General features: G+C 41.0%; 1 protein-coding gene across 10 annotated transcripts in view; it reads right to left on the bottom strand.

The window, feature by feature from the left end:
* ACTR3B (actin related protein 3B) overlaps window positions 1–20,605 on the bottom strand; it is a 104,203-nt gene that overhangs the window by 67,178 nt on the left and 16,420 nt on the right. For 7 of the 10 annotated variants that reach the window (XM_036899632.2, XM_057504930.1, XM_036899629.2 and 4 more), the window contains exon 2: window positions 8,781–8,836. The exons of 2 other annotated variants lie outside the window; for them this stretch is intronic. In XM_036899632.2, coding sequence (XP_036755527.1) covers window positions 8,781–8,836 — 56 coding nt within the window. Of the gene's footprint in view, window positions 1–5,549; window positions 5,649–8,780; window positions 8,837–20,605 lie in introns of those variants that run through there. One more of the 10 variants, XM_036899633.2, reaches the window with a different exon arrangement.

Raw genomic sequence — 20,605 nt, 5'->3', positions numbered from 1 at the left:
TAAAGGAAAGGCTTTCAGCTTCTCACTGTTAAGTATGATGCTGGCTGTGGGTTTGTCATATATGGCCTTTATTATGTTGAGATACTTGCCCTCTATACCCATTTTGTTGAGAGTATGCATCTTGAATGGATGTTGACTTTTGTCAAATGCTTTTTCAGCATCTATGGAGATGATCATGTGGTTTTTGTCCTTCTTGTGGATGATGTTGATGGATTTTCGAATGTTCTACCATCCTTGCATCCCTGGAATAAATCCTACTTGATCATGATTGATGATCTTTTTGATGTATTTTTGAACTCAGTTTGCTAATATTTTGTTGAGTATTTTTGCATCTATGTTCATCAGGGATATTGGTCTGTAATTTTCTTTTTTTGTGGTATCTTTGCCTGTTTTTGGTATTAGACTGATGCTGGCCTCATAGAATGAGTTTGGAAGTATTCCCCTCTTCTTCTACTCTTTGGAAAACTTTAAGGAGGATGGGTATTAGGTCTTCACTAAATGTTTGATAAAATTTAGCAGTGAAGCCATCTGGTCCAGGAGTTTTGTTCTTAGGTAATTTTTTGATTACCAGTTCGATTTCGTTGCTGGTAACTGGTCTGTTCAGATTTTCTGTTTCTTTCTGTGTTAGCCTTGGTTGTATTTCTCTAGGAAGTTGTCCATTTCTTCTAGGTTATCCAGCTTGTTAGCATATAATTTTTCATAGTGTTCTCTCATAATTCTTTGTATTTATGTGGTGTCCATAGTGATTTTTCCTTTCTTGTTTCTGATTCTGTTTATGTGTGTAGACTCTCTTTTTTTCTTGATAAGTCCGGCTAGAGGTTTATCTATTTTGTTTATTTTCTTGAAGAACCAGCTCTTGCTTTCATTGATTCTTTCAATTGTTTTACTCTTCTCAATTTTATTTATTTCTGCTCTTTAAATCTTTATTATGTCCCTTCTTCTACTGACTTTGGGCCTCATTTGTTCTTCTTTTTCTAGTTTCATTAATTGTCAGTTTAGACTGCTTATATGGGATTGTTCTTCTTTCCTGAGGTAGGCCTGTATTGCAATATACTTCCCTCTTAGCACGGCCTTTGCTGCATCCCACAGATTTTTGTGGTGTTGAATTATTGTTGTCATTCGTCTCCATATATTGCTTGATCTCTGTTTTTATTTGGTCATTGATTCGTTGGTTATTTAGGAACATGTTGTGAAGCCTCCATGTGTTTGTGGGATTTTTCATTTTCTTTGTGTGTTTCTAGTTTCATACCTTTTGATCTGAGAAGCTGGTTGGTACAATTTCAATCTTTTTTAATTGACTGAGGCTCTTTTTGTGGCCTAGTATATGATCTATTCTTGAAAATGTTCCATGTGCACTTGAGAAGAATGTGTATTCTGTTGCTTTTGGGTGTAGAGTTCTGTAAATGTCTGTTGGGTCCATCTGTTCTAATGTGTTGTTCAGTGCCTCTGTCTCCTTACTTATTTTCTGACTGGTTGATCTGTCCTCTGGAGTGAGTGGAGTGTTGAAGTCTCCTAGAATGAGTGCATTACATTCTATTTCCCCTTTTAATTCTGTTAGTATTTGTTTCACATATGTAGGTGCTCCTCTGTTGGGTGCATAGATACTTATAATGGTTATATCTTCTTGTTGGATTGATCCCTTTATCATTATGTAATGTTCTTCTTTGTCTCTTGGGACTTTTTTTGTTTGAAGTCTATTTTATCTGATACAAGTACTGAAACTCCTGCTTTTTTCTCCCTATTAGTTGCATGAAATATCTTATTTCATCCCTTCACTTTTAGTCTGTGTATGTGTTTGGGTTTAAAGTGAGTCTCTTGTAGGCAGCATATAGATGGGTCTTCTTTTTTTATCCATTCAGTGACTGTATGTCTTTTGATTGGTGCATTCAGACTATTTACATTTAGGGTGATTATCGATAGGTATATACTTACTGCCATTGCAGGTTTTAGATTTGTGGTTACCAAAGGTTCAAGGTTAACTTCCTCACTATGTAAGAGTCTAATTTAACTCACTCAGTATGCTATTACAAACACAATCTAAAGATTCTTTTTTATTTTTTCTCTTCCTTTTTCCTCTTCTTCTATTCTTTATGTATTAGGTATCATTCTGTTCTCTTTTTCTATCCCTTGATTAACTTAGGGGGTAGTGGATTTAATTTTGCATTTGCATAGTAATTAATTGTTCTACTTTCTTTGCTGTGGTTTTATTACCCCTGGTGACAGCTGTTTAGCCTTAGGAACACTTCCTTCTATAGCAGTCCCTCCAAAATACACTATAGAGACGATCTGTGGGAGGTAAACTCTCTCAGCTTTTGCTTATCTGGGAATTGTTTAATCCCTCCTTCTAATTTAAATGATAATCTTACCATATAGAGTATTCTTGGTTTGAGGCCCTTCTGCGTCATTGCATTAAATACATCATGCCACTCCCTTCTAGCCTGTAAGGTTTCTGCTGAGAAGTCTGATGAGAGCCTGATGGGTTTTCCTTTGTATGTGATCTTTTTTGTCTCTCTAGCTGCTTTTAAAAGTCTGTCCTTATCCTTGATCTTTGCCATTTTAATTACTATATGCCTTGGTGTTGTCTTCCTTGGTCCCTTGTGTTGGGAGATCTGTGCACCTCCATGGCCTGAGAGACTATCTCCTTCCCCCGATTGGGGACGTTTTCAGCAATTACCTCCTTAAGAACACTTTCTATCCCTTTTTCTCTCTCTTCTTCTTCTCATACCCCTATAATATGAATATTGTTCCGTTTGGATTGGTCACACAGTTCTCTCAATATTCTTTCATTCTTAAGAGATCCTTTTTTCTCCCTGTGCCTCAGCTTCTTTGTATTCCTCCTCTCTAGTTTCTGTTTTATTTATCGTCTCCTCCACCATATCTAATCTGCTTTTTAAACCCTCCATTGTATTCCTTAATGACTGGACCTCTGACCCAGAATTCGTTCCTGAATTCTTGAATATTTTTCTGTACCTCCATGAGCATGTTTATGATTTCTTTTTTGCAATCTCTTTCAGAAAGATTGATGAGATCAGTTTCATTTGACTCTTTATCTCGTATTTGTACAATTTTGGTTTGAACCAGGTTCCTTTGATGTTTCATATTTGTATGTGGCGCCCTCTAGTGCCCAGAAGCTCTACTGTCTAGAGCTGCTCAGCCCCTGGAGCATTGTCAGGGGTCGCAGGAGAGCAGTGTTGGTGCCTGGGGAGAAGTAAGAGCTGTTTTCCACTTCCCGGCTGCTGTGCCTGTGTCGACTGCCAGAACCAGTGGGCCAAATACACAGGTGTAAGCCTCTGTGCTTTGCAGTTGTAGCTGCCGTAGGCGGGCTTCCCTCGGGCTGGCCTGACTCCAGGGCAGGGGCTGCCAGTCTGTGAGCCAGGGGCGGGCTGGCCGCGAGGAAGGCGCAGCAGGCTGCGTGTCACAGAGGGGGGGCCTTGGAGCTGCGTATCCATCCAGGGGGATGGAGCACCTGAAGCTCCTGTAACTTCCCAACCTGCTGGGCAGAATGAGTGGGACAGTTTTGTCTACTTGTCCTTTCTCCTGAGCAGTAAGCTCTGTGCAGTCCTTGCCCCTTTAGCAGCTGTCCCACTGTTAGGAAGTCTCTCAGACTGCCCGCCTTTCTTCTGTCCCAGAGCAGCCGGATGTGGATCCCTGTTTTCCACAAGCAGCTGGAATCTCAAGTCTCTCCAGGTATTCCACCTGTCTTACCTTTCCAACCCCACTAATCACCATAGCACCATGTAATGTAGGTTCATGCTCCCAGAGCAGATCTCCAGGGCTGGGTGTTCAGCAGTCCTAGGCCTCCACCCACTCCCTGCTCTGTTTCTTTTACTCCCTTTGGTGAGGTGGGGTGGGGGAAGGGCTTCAGTCCCACCAGATCACAGCTTTGGTACGTTACCCTGTTCCATGAGGTCTTTTCTTTTCTCCAGGTGTATGCAGTCTGGCACAGCCTTCTTTCCTGTTGCTCTTTCAGGATTAGTTGTATTAATTATATTTCATATTACATATGGTTTTAGGAGGAGGCCTCTGTCTCACCTCTCACGCCATCTTTTACCCTCTTTCTATCCATTCAATATTCCTTTAAAAACTCTTAGTAAACTAGGAATAGAAGGGCACTGTATTAACCAGAAAACATTTCCACAAAAACCTACAGCAATCACCAGTGAACCACTAAACTCGTTCTCTTTAAAGTCAGAATGACAAAAGCACTTGCTCTCTCCAGTTCAGTCACTATGGCAGAAGTTCTAGCCAGTGCAAGAGACGAAGAAAAAAAATACAAAATATTGGAGGTAGGAGAGAAGATAACCATTATTTGCAATTAATATAACAGCTTGCATAGAAAACCTAAAAGAACCTACAGGCTAATAGAACAATAAGAGTCAGCAAGGTGTTGGGTTCAAAAACAACTTTAAAAACTTAGGAGCTTTCCTATATACTAGCAATTAAAAAATGTTATTTTAAAAAGTTCACAAGAGCAACAAAAACATAAAGGTACCTAAAAATAAATCTAGCAAAAGGTATGTATGAGCTTTTTGAAGAATAGTATGAAACTTTACTGAAAAACACATTAGACATGGATAAACAAAATATACACATATATATATATATGTCTCATATTCACAGGTAAAAAAACTCAATTCACAACAATGTTGAATTTTTCCAAAGTTAACCTACAAATTTAATGTGCTTCTAATCAAAACCCCATTATAATTTTTCATGGGCCTTAAATTGATTCTTAAATCTCTAAGAAAGAATAAGGAGCTAAGAATAGCCAAGGCTATTCTAAGAAAGAAAAAGGAAAAGGAACCAGACATACCAGTTAGCAATACACATGCAAAAATCACAGTATTTAAAAGTGTCAATTTGGAGCAGAGGTAAACAAATGCATGAATGAAACAAACAACAAAAAAAAAAAAAAAACAGAAATATTCCCAAGCATGAATGGCACCTCAGTATGATGGAAAAGGCATGTCGAATTGGAATGCACTCCAATAAATGATGCTGGGACAACTGCCTTCCATTTGGAAAACAAATAACTATCTTTCTCACACCATATTCAAAATACAAAATTTTCTTAGAAAAATACATAAAAGCCTTTATAACTTTGGAGTAGAAACGCATTTTTCAAAATTAAACAAATTATAAAAAGTTAAGACTGAATATTCTGACTAATTTTAAATTTCTAAATTAAAAAAAATCATTTTAAAAAGATGTCATAGTAGAAGATATTTGCAACAATTAGTACTCAGAGTATTCAAAGAATTCCTATAACTCCACAAGAAAGAAAAAATCCAACAGAAAAATGGGCAAAGATGAACAGGCAATGAAAAGGTCCTCAGCCTTGCTAGTAATCAGAGAAATGCAAATTTATAAAATGAAGCATCATTTTACATTCATTAAACTGGCAAAAATATAATTCTAACAATATCAATTATTGGAAATAAAGGATGTACGGAAACAAACTCTCATCATCCACTGCTGGTGGGAGTTTAAATCAGAACAAATGGTAAGAGAGATGAGGCAATGCCTGGTAAGGTTGAAGTGGTGCACACCTGAAAGATGAGACAATCCCACTTCTCATTATTTTCTCTTGGGAAACTAGCACGTCGATAAGGAGATGTTTACTGCACCATTTTGTATAACAGAGAATACTGGAAAGTGCCCAAATGAAAAACAAATTGTTATAGATTCAATGTTAGAATGCTAATCTAGATTTGTATATACACTGATAAACCTTAAAAACATAATATTGAGGGGTTTGTTTTTTTAAGTACAACACAGAAAGTTATTTACAGTATGGTATCATTTTGGAAACGTTTTAACTCATAAAACAATGCCACGTACTGTTAATGTATCATAAAGACAAAACATGGACTAGACACTGAAACACACAGCAGCGGGAGAACGTGGAAAAGGCTGAGGCCTGCGGGGGAAGGACGGTGGGCAATCACTCTGATCCAGGGCACACAGAGTCACAAGAGAACACCATGATAACATTTGTTCATTTGGGGTGGTAGATACTTGGGTCTTTATTATATTATCTATTGCTTTTTTTTTTTTTTGGCCAAAATAAAAATTTTAAAAGAAGTCTATTTAGTAAAAAGACATCAACAGCTCTGGGATCTTTGCCCCCAGTCTAGACCTTCCCGAGCATTAAACCTCTGACGGCTGCCTACTGCACCTTTACACCTGAACTCTTCAAGCACCCAATGTCTAAAATGTACTTACTTTCTCCTGACTTCTCCTTGCCTTTCCCACATCCGCTTTTTATGGATGTGATCATCACATCTACACTCCTCTGCCTGAAACTTTCCAAAGACTCCCAATATTCTCCAACCACTTAAAGGGGGTAAAAGGGTAGGGGAAAAACTTAGTTCAAACAACCAAGCAAATTCTGCACAGAAGCACAGACTGCACACAAGCAGAGATGCCCTCATAGAGCAGGACGGGGCTCAGCCTCTCTCTAGCCCGACGGGCCAGGCCCGAGGGAGCCCCTCAAGGAACAAATGAAAAATTCTTGTATGCAAAATAAAATTCCTTAAGAGGACAATGCAAAGTCCTTCATCATCTGGCCCTCCTCCACATTTCCAATCACACCCTGCCATGCTCTGCTGGGAGCAGAGCCCTCGGAACACTCCTATCCACACACACCGTGTGCCTCACCTCTGTGCCCAGCAGATCAGAACCCTGTCTGGCACTAGCGCACATTCACACACACACACAAACGCTCCTCCCTTCCTCTCTGGATGCCACTTAAGCACATCGTCTTGAGCCTCACCTTGTGAAGGAGCCTCTATAACTAGAAAAATGGTTCAGCTCCCAGCACTAAGGAAAGCAGTGGCATGCAGCCCAAGGCAGTTACGGCCCTCCACCTGTCTCAACACACTCCCTTCTGCCCCAACACCTAACCTTACCTCCTGGGGCTTCTCTATCTCTTGCAACAAATTCAGCCAACAATGTAACTGTTGTTTTACTCCCACCACTGACATTTTTATTATCTTCTAGCTGCTGCCACTGTGAAGGTTCTGACAGCACTGACCTGAGAGCTGCCTTGCTGTCTGACAATGAATGAAACTCTGCTAATAACTGACTTCAATTCCCTCTCCATTAATGATGACAGGCTAAATGGGGCAGCCAAACTGAATGCTGCTGACAGCTTTAAATGGCAACACATTAAAGCAAAGGGTGCAAGGTCAGCCTTTTAAAGTTGTAGCACTTAACTAGGTTAAAATCTAATCTGCTTAAAAAAGTAAGGAAGTCCAATTTATCAAGCCAGTATGGAAGGATCAAATTCTAGGGCATTCACAGTAATAAAATTCACAGAAGACTGACCGATCCTACAGAATGCCATCTATTAAGGACTGAACTGTGTCCCCTCAAAATTCAGATGTTGGAGCCCTTATCCCAATGTGACGTTATTTGGAGATAAGGCCAATGAGCAGATATTAAAACTTAAATAAGGCCGTAAGGGTGTGGCCTTAATCCAATAGGCCTTATGTCCTTGTAAGAGAAGGAAGCAACAGCAGACAGAGTTCTTGGCCGTGCACAGAGGCGAGGCCACCTGTGCATGGAGAGAAGGCACCATCTGGAGGGCAGCACCAGCAGAAACCACTCCAGACAACACCCCAACCTTGGACACAAGCCTCCAGTCTGTGATAAAATAAATTTCTGTTGTTCAAGGCACCTAGTCTGTGGTATTTTATTATGGCAGCCCTAGCAAACTGATACACCAAATTATGTTTTTAAAACAGGAACACAGCAAACCAAACATGCTTATTATCACCCCATAATGGTATCAAAGAATTCAGATCTAGAAAATCAAACTCATGATCAGTTACCCAGCAAGCAAGGAACTGGACTAAGGTGAATTAAATGTTCTCAAGGACTCTGAAGTACACTTTTAGTCACATGAATACCCATATTCACCAAAAAGGCTTTAATCTTCCCTTGAATAACACTAAGCTCCTTCCCTCCAGCTCTTCTAAGCTGTCAGTGGTCATACTGGTCTCACAAGAGCCCGTCATTATGTCACTCACGCCATAACTTACAATTTCTAAGCTCACAGCTTATCTCACAAGAGGATTCAGAAACAGAGTTTAACCCCACTCTGTATTGATACGCACCTCACTCTTTGGTAAACTCGAAACAGCCCAGAATTTAAGTCATTTCAGAGACTTCTACCCTATAAACAAACAATCTGACCTTGGAGACTCTCATGGGAAAAAAGGATGGGCAGATGCACTACTGCCAAAATGTGAAGATGTTTCTTCTTTCAAGTTTATCATTCTCTACCAACTACAGTGGAAACAAAAACAGAATGCCTCTGAACACAATAAAACAGTCTTTAGGCCTCTCATTTCAACAAAAAAGTCTTTTAATGGAGTGAGTAGTGCAAACTAATGGATATTCAATCCACAAAGTTGCTAAGTTAATAAAACTGTACTTACTTAAAATTACATGTTAGCCTTAAAAGACCAGATATACTTCTAAAACAGCTCCGACACTTGTGACTGAATGGGAGGCCCCTGGCAGCCACCCCAGCTGAAAGCCCCACAGCACTGGCAGAGGGCTGTATCGGAGGGCGTCCGCAGACAGGAAGCTGGGGGGCTTAGGCCACAGTAATATTCAAACGTATCAAAATTAACAACCCTCCCCAGTAAGCAGAACAATCTCCAAAAGGCAAACAGCAAGTAAATGAATGTATCTTGAAACACAGAATTAGAACGCTTAGAACAGTCACAAGAAACACAATCCTTTACAAACCCGAGGGGAGCTTTACTTACATGAAGGGATAATGAACTGTGGCTCAGTGTTGCCTGCGTAGCCAAGCTTGGTATACCTAAAAGCACAAAGGCATCGACACATTTAGATGACAATACTCTCCTCTATATCCCATAATGTCTTTTATTATAAGCTCTGCAAGTCCTAAAATACCAAGCCTCAAAATATTCTCTTGAAATAAGGAAAAAAGAAAAATTTGTGATGAGTGAGAATCAAAAGCTAATTTCATATAAGCAAGCAGTTACTAAAAATAAAATATATGCTTGTTACTTTGAAAAAGTATTGTACACACATATTAACACATAAATTACATTGTGGATCCTTAGTAACTATACGAGTGCTCTTGTACTCTTTTGCTCTTTACAAAAACCCAGTGAAGAAAGTAAAGCTTGTCCCTGTTTGGCAGATGAGAACACTGAGGCAGAGAGGGTAAGCAGACTGCCCACAGCCAACGGCTTAGTGGCCACAAAAAGCTCCCATCTAAACACGCAGGCTCTGATTCCAGAGCTGGCTCTCTAAGAAGAGCACTTACTTCCCAAACTTGTGAACTTTTTCTGGGCGGGGTTAGAAAACGGTTATGTAATTTTCTCAAAATGTCATGGCGTATGTCTAGAAACAGCTACAGCCACCTTCTGAGAATATCTGACAGGAGCGTCTCTTTTTCATCTCATTTCAGAATGAGCCCATTTTCTGTCAAGATACTCTGCATGATGGATTCCAAAAATCTTAACTGAAACAAATGCCAAAATACTACTATCTGTTCCAAAAGCATTTGCTAATCCCCTAAATATAAAAAAGGTGGGGGGACCACCACTGAGAACCATCTGCTGAAACTGAAAAACTGAAAACTGAAAGGACTCATCAGCTCTTCCTGCCTTATCAGGCCTCCTGTAACGAACAGTCAAGTCTGGACAACTGGGCCACCGTGGTGTGGAAATGCTTAGAAGGAATAAAAATACTTGCTAGTGTTGTTGAAACTAACTTGATTAATTCAGTCTATTTTACAAATTATTTCAAGATGCTCAATACTAAAATTTTTGATATGATAACATGGTCCAATTCTAATAAATTAACTTTATGATTTTTAAATGTATTTTACTGTAGGCTACTTTTACTATTTTTGAACACATAGCAAATGGGTTTGGGGAGCCAAAAAATACAAGTCAGCTGCTCTTCAATCACACCTTGCTGCTTAGTGTCCAGGGATCTGACAGCTCAGTGCTACAGAACCGGGCGAGGCTGGGCTCTGAGATCCATCAGGCCCTACAACTCCTGAGACCCATCTGAGAGCCCTTCCAAATTCCACGAACTACCAAAGTACACACACCAAGCAGACCCACAGGTCCCCCACTCCAGGGCTCACCAGACATGCAGGAAGGTTTCTAAGCCAACCCAGAGCCTAGAGGCTTTTCAGAAGGAAGGCAACATATACTGAGTTTTAAAAACTCTGGATCTTCCCCAATTCGACCATCATTCTGGAAGCATACTCCAGACAATAAATATAAATAAATTTTTATTTGGGAATTTTACTTGGGAATTACCAACCCAAGGCTAAAGAACCCTACAGAACTAACAAACAGGCCAGAAATCAGCAAAATCATTTTAAATCTAAATTTGTGTTTTCAAACAGGCTACATCACACCCTGCCCAAAAAGATTACACATCTTGCACTTCCATAGATCTACCCTCCCATTGTTAGGTCACAAGTTGTGTAATGACTGCAATGCGGTCCTTCCTTTACTGAATCTCTGCCCCCTGGCACAGTGCCTGGCAGGTGGCAGACAACACCATCAGTATCTTCTGAATGAGTTCTTACCAGATGTTAGAAAAGGTGATTACTGTCACACTGTTGGGGAGATGACTAGTGTTTAGAAGGGGGATGCTCAAAGTCAGAAAAACAATTTGATGGGACCAGAAAAGACCAAAGACACTGTCTAATACAATCTTTCATTCACAGATGAGAAAACATATGTGGTTTGTGTAATATGAGTTATTTTTTTAACCTGAAATATAGTAAAATGATAACATTTATTAAAATTAAGTGCTAAATATCATTTCTGTCTGTTATTTTACTTTTTGTATTTCTGAAAGGCATGGAGTGTACTGTATTGGTTAAGACCATGCACTCTGGCACCAGATTGCCTTGGTTCAAATCCCAGCTCTGTGATTTGCCAAATGTGTAACTCAGGGCCAGTTACTTTACCTATCTGAGGTTCTATAAAACTGGGAAATAGGATTTCCTAGGGTGAGTTTGTGTGTGTGTGTGTCCATACACACACACACACACAGAGAAAAGAGCTCTAGAACAGTGCTATCTTGCACACTAATTTGCATAGTGATGGACATAAAATGCACAAATGGTGAACCCAGTGGACAGCAGATACCCTTTAGCAACTGTGTCTCATCACCACCTCAAAGTTTTGTACACTGAAATCTCAAACTATGGCCCAAAGCAGCAAAAGGGCAGACCGCAGGCAGGGACTGGAGCACTCTTAGGCCCACAGCTCTGAAGTTCAACTAAATAATGCTGATGCCACAACCATATGCCATTCAATGACAGTAGGTGGAATATTCAGATTCTGAAGCCCCAGCTTTCTCATGGACAGTCCAGCCTTCAAAGGAGGCCTCTGTCAGAGTCACACAGGTACTGTAGCACAAATAACATTAAGCAAACAATGATTTTCATGACTGAGGCAAACTAACATTAAAATATGTTAATATTCATATGTACTACCAAATTTACTACGAGATCTTCCCTTACCCTCCTACCAAAACTGAACCCATTAAAAACACTGGCAAAAGCACAAACTATTCAGATTACTTTATGGTAATTTATTATCTTTAAATTTTTCTGCACTATATTCCTTATATACCATCAAATACACCTGAGGTTTCATAACTTTGAATAATCACAATGTAACAAATGCCTAACAAGAGTTTTCTAAAACAGATATTCAAGTTTAAAATTTCAATGAAGTCTTCATCAACCCAGGCTTATGCCAAACTTCAATAAGAACCTATGAAATAGAACACTGTAAATGCAACCTAAGAAATGCTCTTGAGCTCTTCTGTAAAGACAGCCCAGTGCTGGACTGGCCTGACTCGCTACAGATGACCTTCCATCAGCGCAACTACATAAAGAGCAGAAGCAACAAGTAACAACAAAACAACTTTTAAATATGAAAAGTATGCAAGATAACATTTATGAAAACAAAGAAGCATTCTTTATTCCAACCAGTTTCCTAACTAGCAACTACGCGCAGCAGGTCATACTATGGGGACAGAGTGAAGGGTACAGAATCAAACTGCCCTGATTCTCAAAGTGCCCCTCAAAATGCTGAGCTATTAGAAACATAATTTCAAACTGGGTTTTTCTTTACAGCATGGCCTACTTTACCTGGCAGGCAAGTTTAAGATCATCCAAGTAGGCTTCCAGAAAGTATGTACCAAACCGGCTGATCAGATCACCTGGGAAACTCCTAAAATACAGATTCCCAGGCCTTCCCAGGCTCTCTAATGGGAATCCCCAGAGAAGGAATGGGAGCACCATATCCTTGCCCCGAACCCCTGCCTCAGATGGTCAAGCAGCTTAGGAATCACTGACTAAACTACACCACATGCAGTCGTCTTCAAATTTTTACATAATGCAAGCTGCCACCCTCATGGCTCACATTCTAATACCCACTGCATTATCAAATAAAATGTACCTGGGGGAGGAGCCAAGATGGCAGCGTGAGTAGGGCAGCGGAAATCTCCTCCCAAAACCATATGTATTTTTGAAAATACAACAAATACAACTAATTCTAAAAGAGAGACCAGAAGATACAGTACAAAAGCCAGGCTACATCTACATCTGCGAGAACTCAGCACCTCACGAAGGGGGTAAGATACAAGCCGCGGCCCGGCGGGACCTGAGCGCGGCCCTCACCCCAGCCCACTGGCCGGAGGAAAGGAGCAGGAATGGGGAGGGAGAGGGAGCCCAGGACTGCTAACTACCCAGCCCTAGTCATCCACACTGGGAGCGCAGACACACATTGTGTGGTGTGCTGGATATTAGAGAAACGGAACAGTAAACCCTGCAAGCGGCTCCCCGCAGCCGGTGCCCCTGGGACAAAAGAAAAGTGAGTTCTTTTTGAAAGTCTTAAAGGGACAGGGGCCTCACAGCTGGAGGGAATCGTCCTGGCACACTCAGCCCAGCAACTGGGAATCCCAGGGAACCTCAGGTGCCCTAACCCCCTGGGGGGCAGCGCAGCTCTGAAGCCCCTCACGGCGATACACAGCCTCCCGTCCATTCTCCCCCGCCCACCCCTGCCCCGCGCAGCCCCACCACAGCAGGGGAGCAGCCTGAGAGTGGCCATTCCCACAGCAGCCACCCAGAGCCTCCTCCACAGCTGCCCAGGTCGGACTCAGAGGCCCCGCCAGTGTGTGGCTGCCTGGCACAGACAGAGGAAGCCGGGACTGGGCGCGAAGGGTCGCCGTTCTCACAGGAGAACACACCCAGCGTGCCTGCCTCTCTCCCCGGGGCAGCTCTGGGCTGCCCCGACGGCTGCCCCACCCACGGCGACTCAGGAAATAAAACCGGAAGCTGCTCCCCATGTGCAGATAACCAGCACAGGCAGTGGAGAAAGGAAAGGCGACCAGCAAGCAGGAAGGGACTTTGTTCTCCCAGCTAACACATGTGCCACCTGCCTACGACTACCTCTATCACCATGAAAAGGCAGAAAAATTTGATCCAGTCCAGAATTACCCAGACAGCCCTGAGAAGGAGCCTGGGGAGATAGATTTAACCAATTTTCCTGAAAAAGAATTCAAAATAAAGATCATAACCATGCTGATGGACCTGCAGAGAAATGTGCAAGAGCTAAAGGATCAAGTTAGGAGGAAGAATACAGAAATAAACAATCTCTGGAAGGACTTAAGAGCAGACTGGATGAGGTACAAGAGGCCATAAATGGAATAGAGATCAGAGAACAGGATCACAGAGAAGCTGAGGCAGAGACACATAAAAAGATCTCCAGGAATGAAAGAATATTAAGAGAACTGTGTGACCAATCCAAATGGAACAATATTTGCATTATAGGGGTACCAGAAGAAGAAGAGAGAGAAAAAGGGATAGAAAGTGTCTTTGAAGAAATAATTGCTGAAAACTTCCCCAAACTGGGGGAGGAAATGGCCTCTCAGATCACGGAAGCACACAAAACTCCCATGACAAGGGACTCAAGGAGGGCAACACCAAGAAACGTAATAATTAAAGTGGCAAAGATCAAGGACAAGGACAGAGTATTAAAGGCAGCCAGAGAGAGAAAAAAGGTTACCTACAAAGGAAAACCCATCAGGCTATCATCAGACTTCTCAACAGAAACCTTACCGGCCAGAAGAGAATGGCATGATATGTTTAATGCAATGAAACAGAAGGGCCTTGAACCAAGAATACTGTATCCAGTATGATTTTCATTTAAATGTGAAGGAGGGATTAAACAATTCCCAGACAAGCAAAAGTTGAGGGAATTTGCCTCCCACAAACCACCTCTGCGGGATATTTTAAAGGGACTGCTCTAGATGGGAGCACTCCTAAGGCTAAATAGATGTCACCAGAGAAAATAAAATCACAGCAAAGAAAGCAGACCAATCAAATACTAACTAAAGGCAAAAAATAAAATCAACTACTCACAAAAGCAGTCAAAGGAAACACAAAAGAGTACAGAATAAAACACCTAACATATAAAGAATGGAGGAGGAGGAATAAGAAGGGAGAGAAATAAAGAATCACCAGACAGTGTCTATAATAGCTCAATAAGCGAGTTAAGTTAGGCAGTAAGATAGTAAAGAAGCTACACTTGAACCTTTGGTAACCACGAATCTAAAGCCTGCAATGGCAGTAAGTACATATCTTTCGATAGTCACCCTAAATGTAAATGGACTGAATGCACCAATCGAAAGACACAGAGTAACAGAATGGATAAAAAAGCAAGACCCATCTATATGCTGCTTACAAATAAAATGTACCTATAATGTTGAAGTTTAATACTGGTTAGAAGTTCAGAAGAAAGGACTCAAATGAACCAATTTTGTCTTATTATTTAGAATACTGTGTGCTAAGATATTCTATGAAAAAAATGTAAGAAATTCTTTTCAATACCACTGTTTATGTAACTAAGATACGGTAAAAAAGAATCTAAGCTCAATTGACCAGTGGGAAGAAAAAAAAACTCAAGCTCTAAACAGAAATATGTAACCCTTAGGAAGAGATGATGGGGAGTGGAGGGGAGGCGGAATCCCTCAAACCTCTTAGAATATGAAAAACTAGAAGCACCTCTATTGCAATCAGAATTAAACCAGGAGACCCACTATCACTATTCTCATTTAATATTGTTTTAGAAGAACTAAACAATACAAATCACAAAGAACTAAGTAAAAGAAATAATATTGGGAAGGAGACAAAAATGTATTTATAAATTTAATTGTAGACCTGGAATATCTAAGAAAATTAAGTGAGAAACTAAAAGCAATAGGGAATCCAGTAAGATGACCAGTTACTAAACAAACAGATAAAACTCAGCAACTTTCATTCCTAACAACAGCAAGTGAGAATATATACACTGGATGAACAGCTCCCATTCATGATATGGCAACAGCGCAGAATAATATTACTCTTAAGAACAAACTATATGTTATGTGGGAGAAACTCTCCACATACAATCAGGCAAATAAACTGAGACATGCATTACTATTGTATAGGAAGACTCAATATTTTTAAAGGAAACATCAAATATCGCTAAATTCACCTATAAACTTAATGCAAAAACATTCAGGACCAGTAATGAAGAAGGTGGAAGTAAATTATACATGAGTAGTAAAAGGCTAAAGAGTCACTATAAAGGGAAATTTCACATAATCAAACTTTTTAATATATACACCTTTTTGTCCAAATAGTTTAAATATATTACCTTACTGTCCAAATAGCAATTTCTATGAATTTACCCCCCAAAAGCAATTTTACATATATGCAAAGATATGCACAAAAATGTTCACCAAAGCATTTTAATAGCAAAACAACAAAAAACTGGAAACGTTCAAATGCCAACAGAAGATAAATTATAAGAACCACCCAATAAAATGCTATACAACCATCAGAAATGAAGACTTCTGTTGCCACCATATATAGACGTATAATGTGATTTGAAAATAGTTGCAGATCAGCACTTATTTATGATGTGAGGGAACTCAGTGGGGCCCACGAGGCTGGGTTCATGGCACACCACCACATGATATTAGGCCAGCAAATTAATCCCTCTGTACCCCAGTTCTTCATCTGTAAAAGGTGAATAATAATAATCCCTACCTCACTGATGTTACCATTTCCATAAGTTATTTCCTAATTCAAAAGTAAAAAGATCACATTGTTCAATAACTGTATTTATCTTATTACTGGATGCTATTGATCAGTATTTGTGATCTACATTTCTTCTATGAGTTGCCCTTAGTTTTCTACTAGAGTTTTAGTATTTTATCAATTTGTTAGAACTCTCACATACTCAAGATATTAATGATTGCCTATATATATTGCCAATTTTTCTAAATTATAAGTTTTCTGACATATAACTGATATAACTGAACAGTTTAGGTGATCAAATCTGCCAATTGTTTTCCTTGAGTAATTTCTTTCATAGTTTCTACTTTGAAAATCCCTCACTATACTAAATTTTCAGATTGTGTCTCTTCCAGTACTATGTATTTCTTTTCACCCAAATGGGGAGAACTGTAGCAGTCAAGTTTTCTGAAACGTGTACACAAGGAATCAATACCAACAACCTTTACATTAAAAGCCACTGATTTTTTTATCTGTTTATCTCAACACTAACTTCCAAAATGATAGCCAACATGATGGAGGCAGGGATCATTCTCAAAAATATATAAACAATGCCACATTCTCAAACTAATGCCACCTTCCATGGATCCTCTGACCTGAGACCTTTTTTCATATGGAAATCAGAACATAGGGAAAGAGAATCAATAGCTGCATAAAGCAATACTAATAGTCACAACTCTGCCTTTTAAACATGTCCTTGTGGCTGGAACTTCAGAACACTGTAAAAAGGTATCCACTAAAGAAGTCTCACTCCCAACCCTATACCCATCCACCCCATTTCTGCCTTCCAGCCACCTCCCATTCTTGTGTCTCCTTCCAATGTCTCTTTTTATAAATACAACAGATCCTCATTTGCCCCAAACATTTTGAACAGTCCTTGTGTTAAGTTCCTTTCACTCTCATTGTTGAATGCCACTATCTTTCCACAGCCGTAAAGCATAGATATTTCAGTTCTGCAGTTCTGCAGTCAGAAGAATTAATCTGCCATCAACTCAACATATTTACATATAGTTGAAATTCCTCCTACAACCATGTGTCTAGAGCAGAAGGTGACAATTTAAGCTCAATTAATTTATATTTGAAAGTGGAAATGTCACATCTTAGAACAAGGTTTTTCAAACTGTACCCTGCAAGGAGGTTCTTTTGATTGAGACCCTTTGTGAGGTCCAATAACCAACCCTAAGCTTCAACAAGAATAGCTCTACTCCCTCCTAATTTCCTCAGTTAAAAAAAAAAGTGACTGCAGACTGCCTTAGAATATGATTTTGATAAAACTAAAATTGTTCCCAGATCTTAATTATAGTTTCTTAATAATATACTCTCCACACAGCACATTGTAAATCAACACACAATCAAATTCTGCAAACATTCCTTGGCTTTCTGTATAGAAAAGAGTAGTCTCTGTTTATAGGACACAGAGTTCAATACATTAAAAAATTTATATATTATTTTACCTAAATTTTATATTATGCATTTCTCTTTCTACTGGCAGCATTTTTTGTTCTACATTTAGTAAATGTAAGATTATGAGTTATGACTTCTTTATGGATCTTGAGCATTACAAAGTAAACTCTGACTTCCAGGTTAAAACAGTGGACCCAACATATGGTCTAATTTCACTCTGTCCTGAAGCCCGAAGAAAAGCAAGCAAAATGGTTTTTTAAAGATATAATAAATTCCAACAGGGAGAAAAGAGGAGGAGACACAGTAAAAGTTTGGCTCTGGAAAGATGAGGGTCAGTGACAAATGGCTTTGGAGGTGTAAGAAAAGCTACAGAGGCAAAGCTGAGAATCAGCCCACCACACACCCCCAGATCCTTAAAGGCTCTAGAACTGGTAGTTGCACAGGTAGACACTGATGGGACTGGGACTGAAGGGCCTGGGTGAGATCCCCTCCGCTGCCCTGCCCTGCTGGGCAACTGCTCCTCCCTGGACCCAGCATTCATTGGAAGATGACTCTCTGAAGAGTGTAAAGTAAAGGGTCTTTCTTTGTGTAAGATAAATTCTAGCCGAAATGAGCAGGCGACGAGAAGCAATAAAGGGCCAGGCAGTTTATTTGAGGGCAATTCCCGGGTGATGTTCTTAGGTCTGAAACACAGGCCGCGGAAGTCACACTCAGCAGGGCAGGCAGCGAGTTTTTAAAGAAGGTAGGGGGAGGCAGAGCTTAGATTTACAGTGGCACAAGGATTGGCTAGCCTAAGGCACATTTTTCAGGTTGGGAGGAGGCAACAGCCGGGGACTTTGGCACGTCATCAGTGTCCGACGTGCTCACCCCTTCCCCCAGTGCCTTCAACCTTACACTTTGGACTCAACGTCAACTGGCAGGGAATCATTTTGAAAATGAAGTGATTGAGGAGGGGCGGAAGATGGTGGCGTGAGTAGAGCAGCAGAAATCTCCTCCCAAAACAACATATATCTATGAAAATATAACAAAGACAACCCTTCCTAGAATAAAGACCACAGGACACAGGACAATATCCAGACCACATCCGCACCTGAGAGAACCCAGCGCCTCGCGAAGGGGGTAAGATACAAGCCCCGGCCCCGCGGGAGCCGAGCGCCCCTCCCCCCAGCTCCCTCCGGGAGAAGAGCAGGCAGAGCGGGAGGGAGACGGAGCCCAGGACTGCCGAACACCCAGCCCCCGCCATCCGGGCCAGAGTGCAGACACAGTGCGTGCACAGGGGGCCCTGGATACTAGGGAAACAGGGCAGCAAGAACAGTGAGCGGGCACTGGAGGCCGGGCACCGGAGGACATAAGAAAAGCGTGCAACCATTTTCTTTTTTTTTGCTTTTTTGCTGTTTTGTTTTGGTGAGCGCTCTTTGGAAGTCTTAAAAGGATAGGGACCCCAATACTAGGGAAACAAGGCAGCAAGACTGGTGAGCAGAGGCCCGAGGCTGGCACCGGAGAATAAAGAAAAACGAGCGACCACCTTTTTTTTTTTAATTTAAAAATTTTTTCTTTTTTTTTTTTTTTTTTTGGTGGTCGTTGTTTTGTTTCGGCGGGTGCTTTTTGGAAGTCTTAAAGGGGCAGGGGCTCCAGAGGTAGGGAATCCGGGGATCTCTGGGCACCCTAACCCCTGGGCTGCAGGGAGCAGGGAGGCCCCTTATGGAGATAAATAGCCTCCCAGCCGCTCCTGCTCCAACGCGACTCCACCACTTTGGAGCAGCTGCCCGAGCCAGGCCACGCCCACAGCAACAGCGGAGATTAACTCCATAGCAGCCGGGCAGGAAGCAGAAGCCCTGTCTGCGCGCAGCTGCGCAGCACAAGCCACTAGAGGTCGCTGTTCTCCCAGGAGAGGAGGGCCACAAACCAACAAGAAGGGAAGTCCTTCCAGCCGTCACTCGTCCCAGCTCTGCAGACTATTCCTATCACCATGAAAAGGCAAAGCTACAGGCAGACAAAGATCACAGAGACAACACCAGAGAAGGAGACAGACCTAACCAGTCTTCCTGACAAAGAATTCAAAATAAGAATCATAAACATGCTGACAGAGATGTAGAGAAATACGCAAGAGAAATGGGATGAAGTCCGGAGGGAGATCACAGATGCCAGAAAGGAGATCACAGAAATGAAACAAACTCTGGAAGGGTTTATAAGCAGAATGGATAGAATGCAAGAGGCCATTGATGGAATTGAAATCAGAGAACAGGAACGCATAGAAGCTGACATAGAGAGAGACAAAAGGATCTCCAGGAATGAAACAATAGTAAGAGAACTGTGTGACCAATTAAAAAGGAACAATATCCGTATTATAGGGGTCCCAGAAGAAGAAGAGAGAGGAAAAGAGATGGAAAGTATCTTAGAAGAAATAATTGCTGAAAACTTCCCCAAACTGGGGGAGGAAATAATCCAACAGACCACGGAAATACACAGAACCCCCAACAGAAAGGATCCAAGAAGGACAACACCAAGACACATAATAATTAAAATGGCAAAGATCAAGGACAAGGAAAGAGTGTTAAAGGCAGCTAGAGAGAAAAAGGTCACCTATAAAGGGAAACCCATCAGGCTAACATCAGATTTCTCAACAGAAACCCTACAGGCCAGAAGAGAATGGCATGATATATTTAATACAATGAAACAGAAGGGCCTTGAACCAAGGATACTGTATCCAGCACGACTATCATTCAAATATGACGGTGGGATTAAACAATTCCCAGACAAACAAAAGCTGAGGGAATTTGCTTTCCACAAACCACCTCTACAGAACATCTTACAGGGACTGCTCTAGATGGGAGCACTCCTAGAAAGAGCACAGCACAAAACACCCAACATATGAAGAATCGAGGAGGAGGAACAAGAAGGTAGAGAAGAAAAGAATCTCCAGACAGTGTATATAACAGCTCAATAAGCGAGCTAAGTTAGGCAGTAAGATACTAAAGAGGCTAACCTTGAACCTTTGGTAACGATGAATTTAAAGCCTGCAATGGCAATAAGTACATATCTTTCAATAGTCAC

The sequence above is a fragment of the Manis pentadactyla genome, chromosome 7 (assembly GCF_030020395.1).
Source record: "Manis pentadactyla isolate mManPen7 chromosome 7, mManPen7.hap1, whole genome shotgun sequence".
NCBI classification, from domain to species: Eukaryota; Metazoa; Chordata; class Mammalia; order Pholidota; family Manidae; genus Manis; species Manis pentadactyla.
The sequence above is the reverse complement of the archived record's forward strand: the minus strand, read 5'-3'. Positions and strand labels throughout refer to the sequence as shown.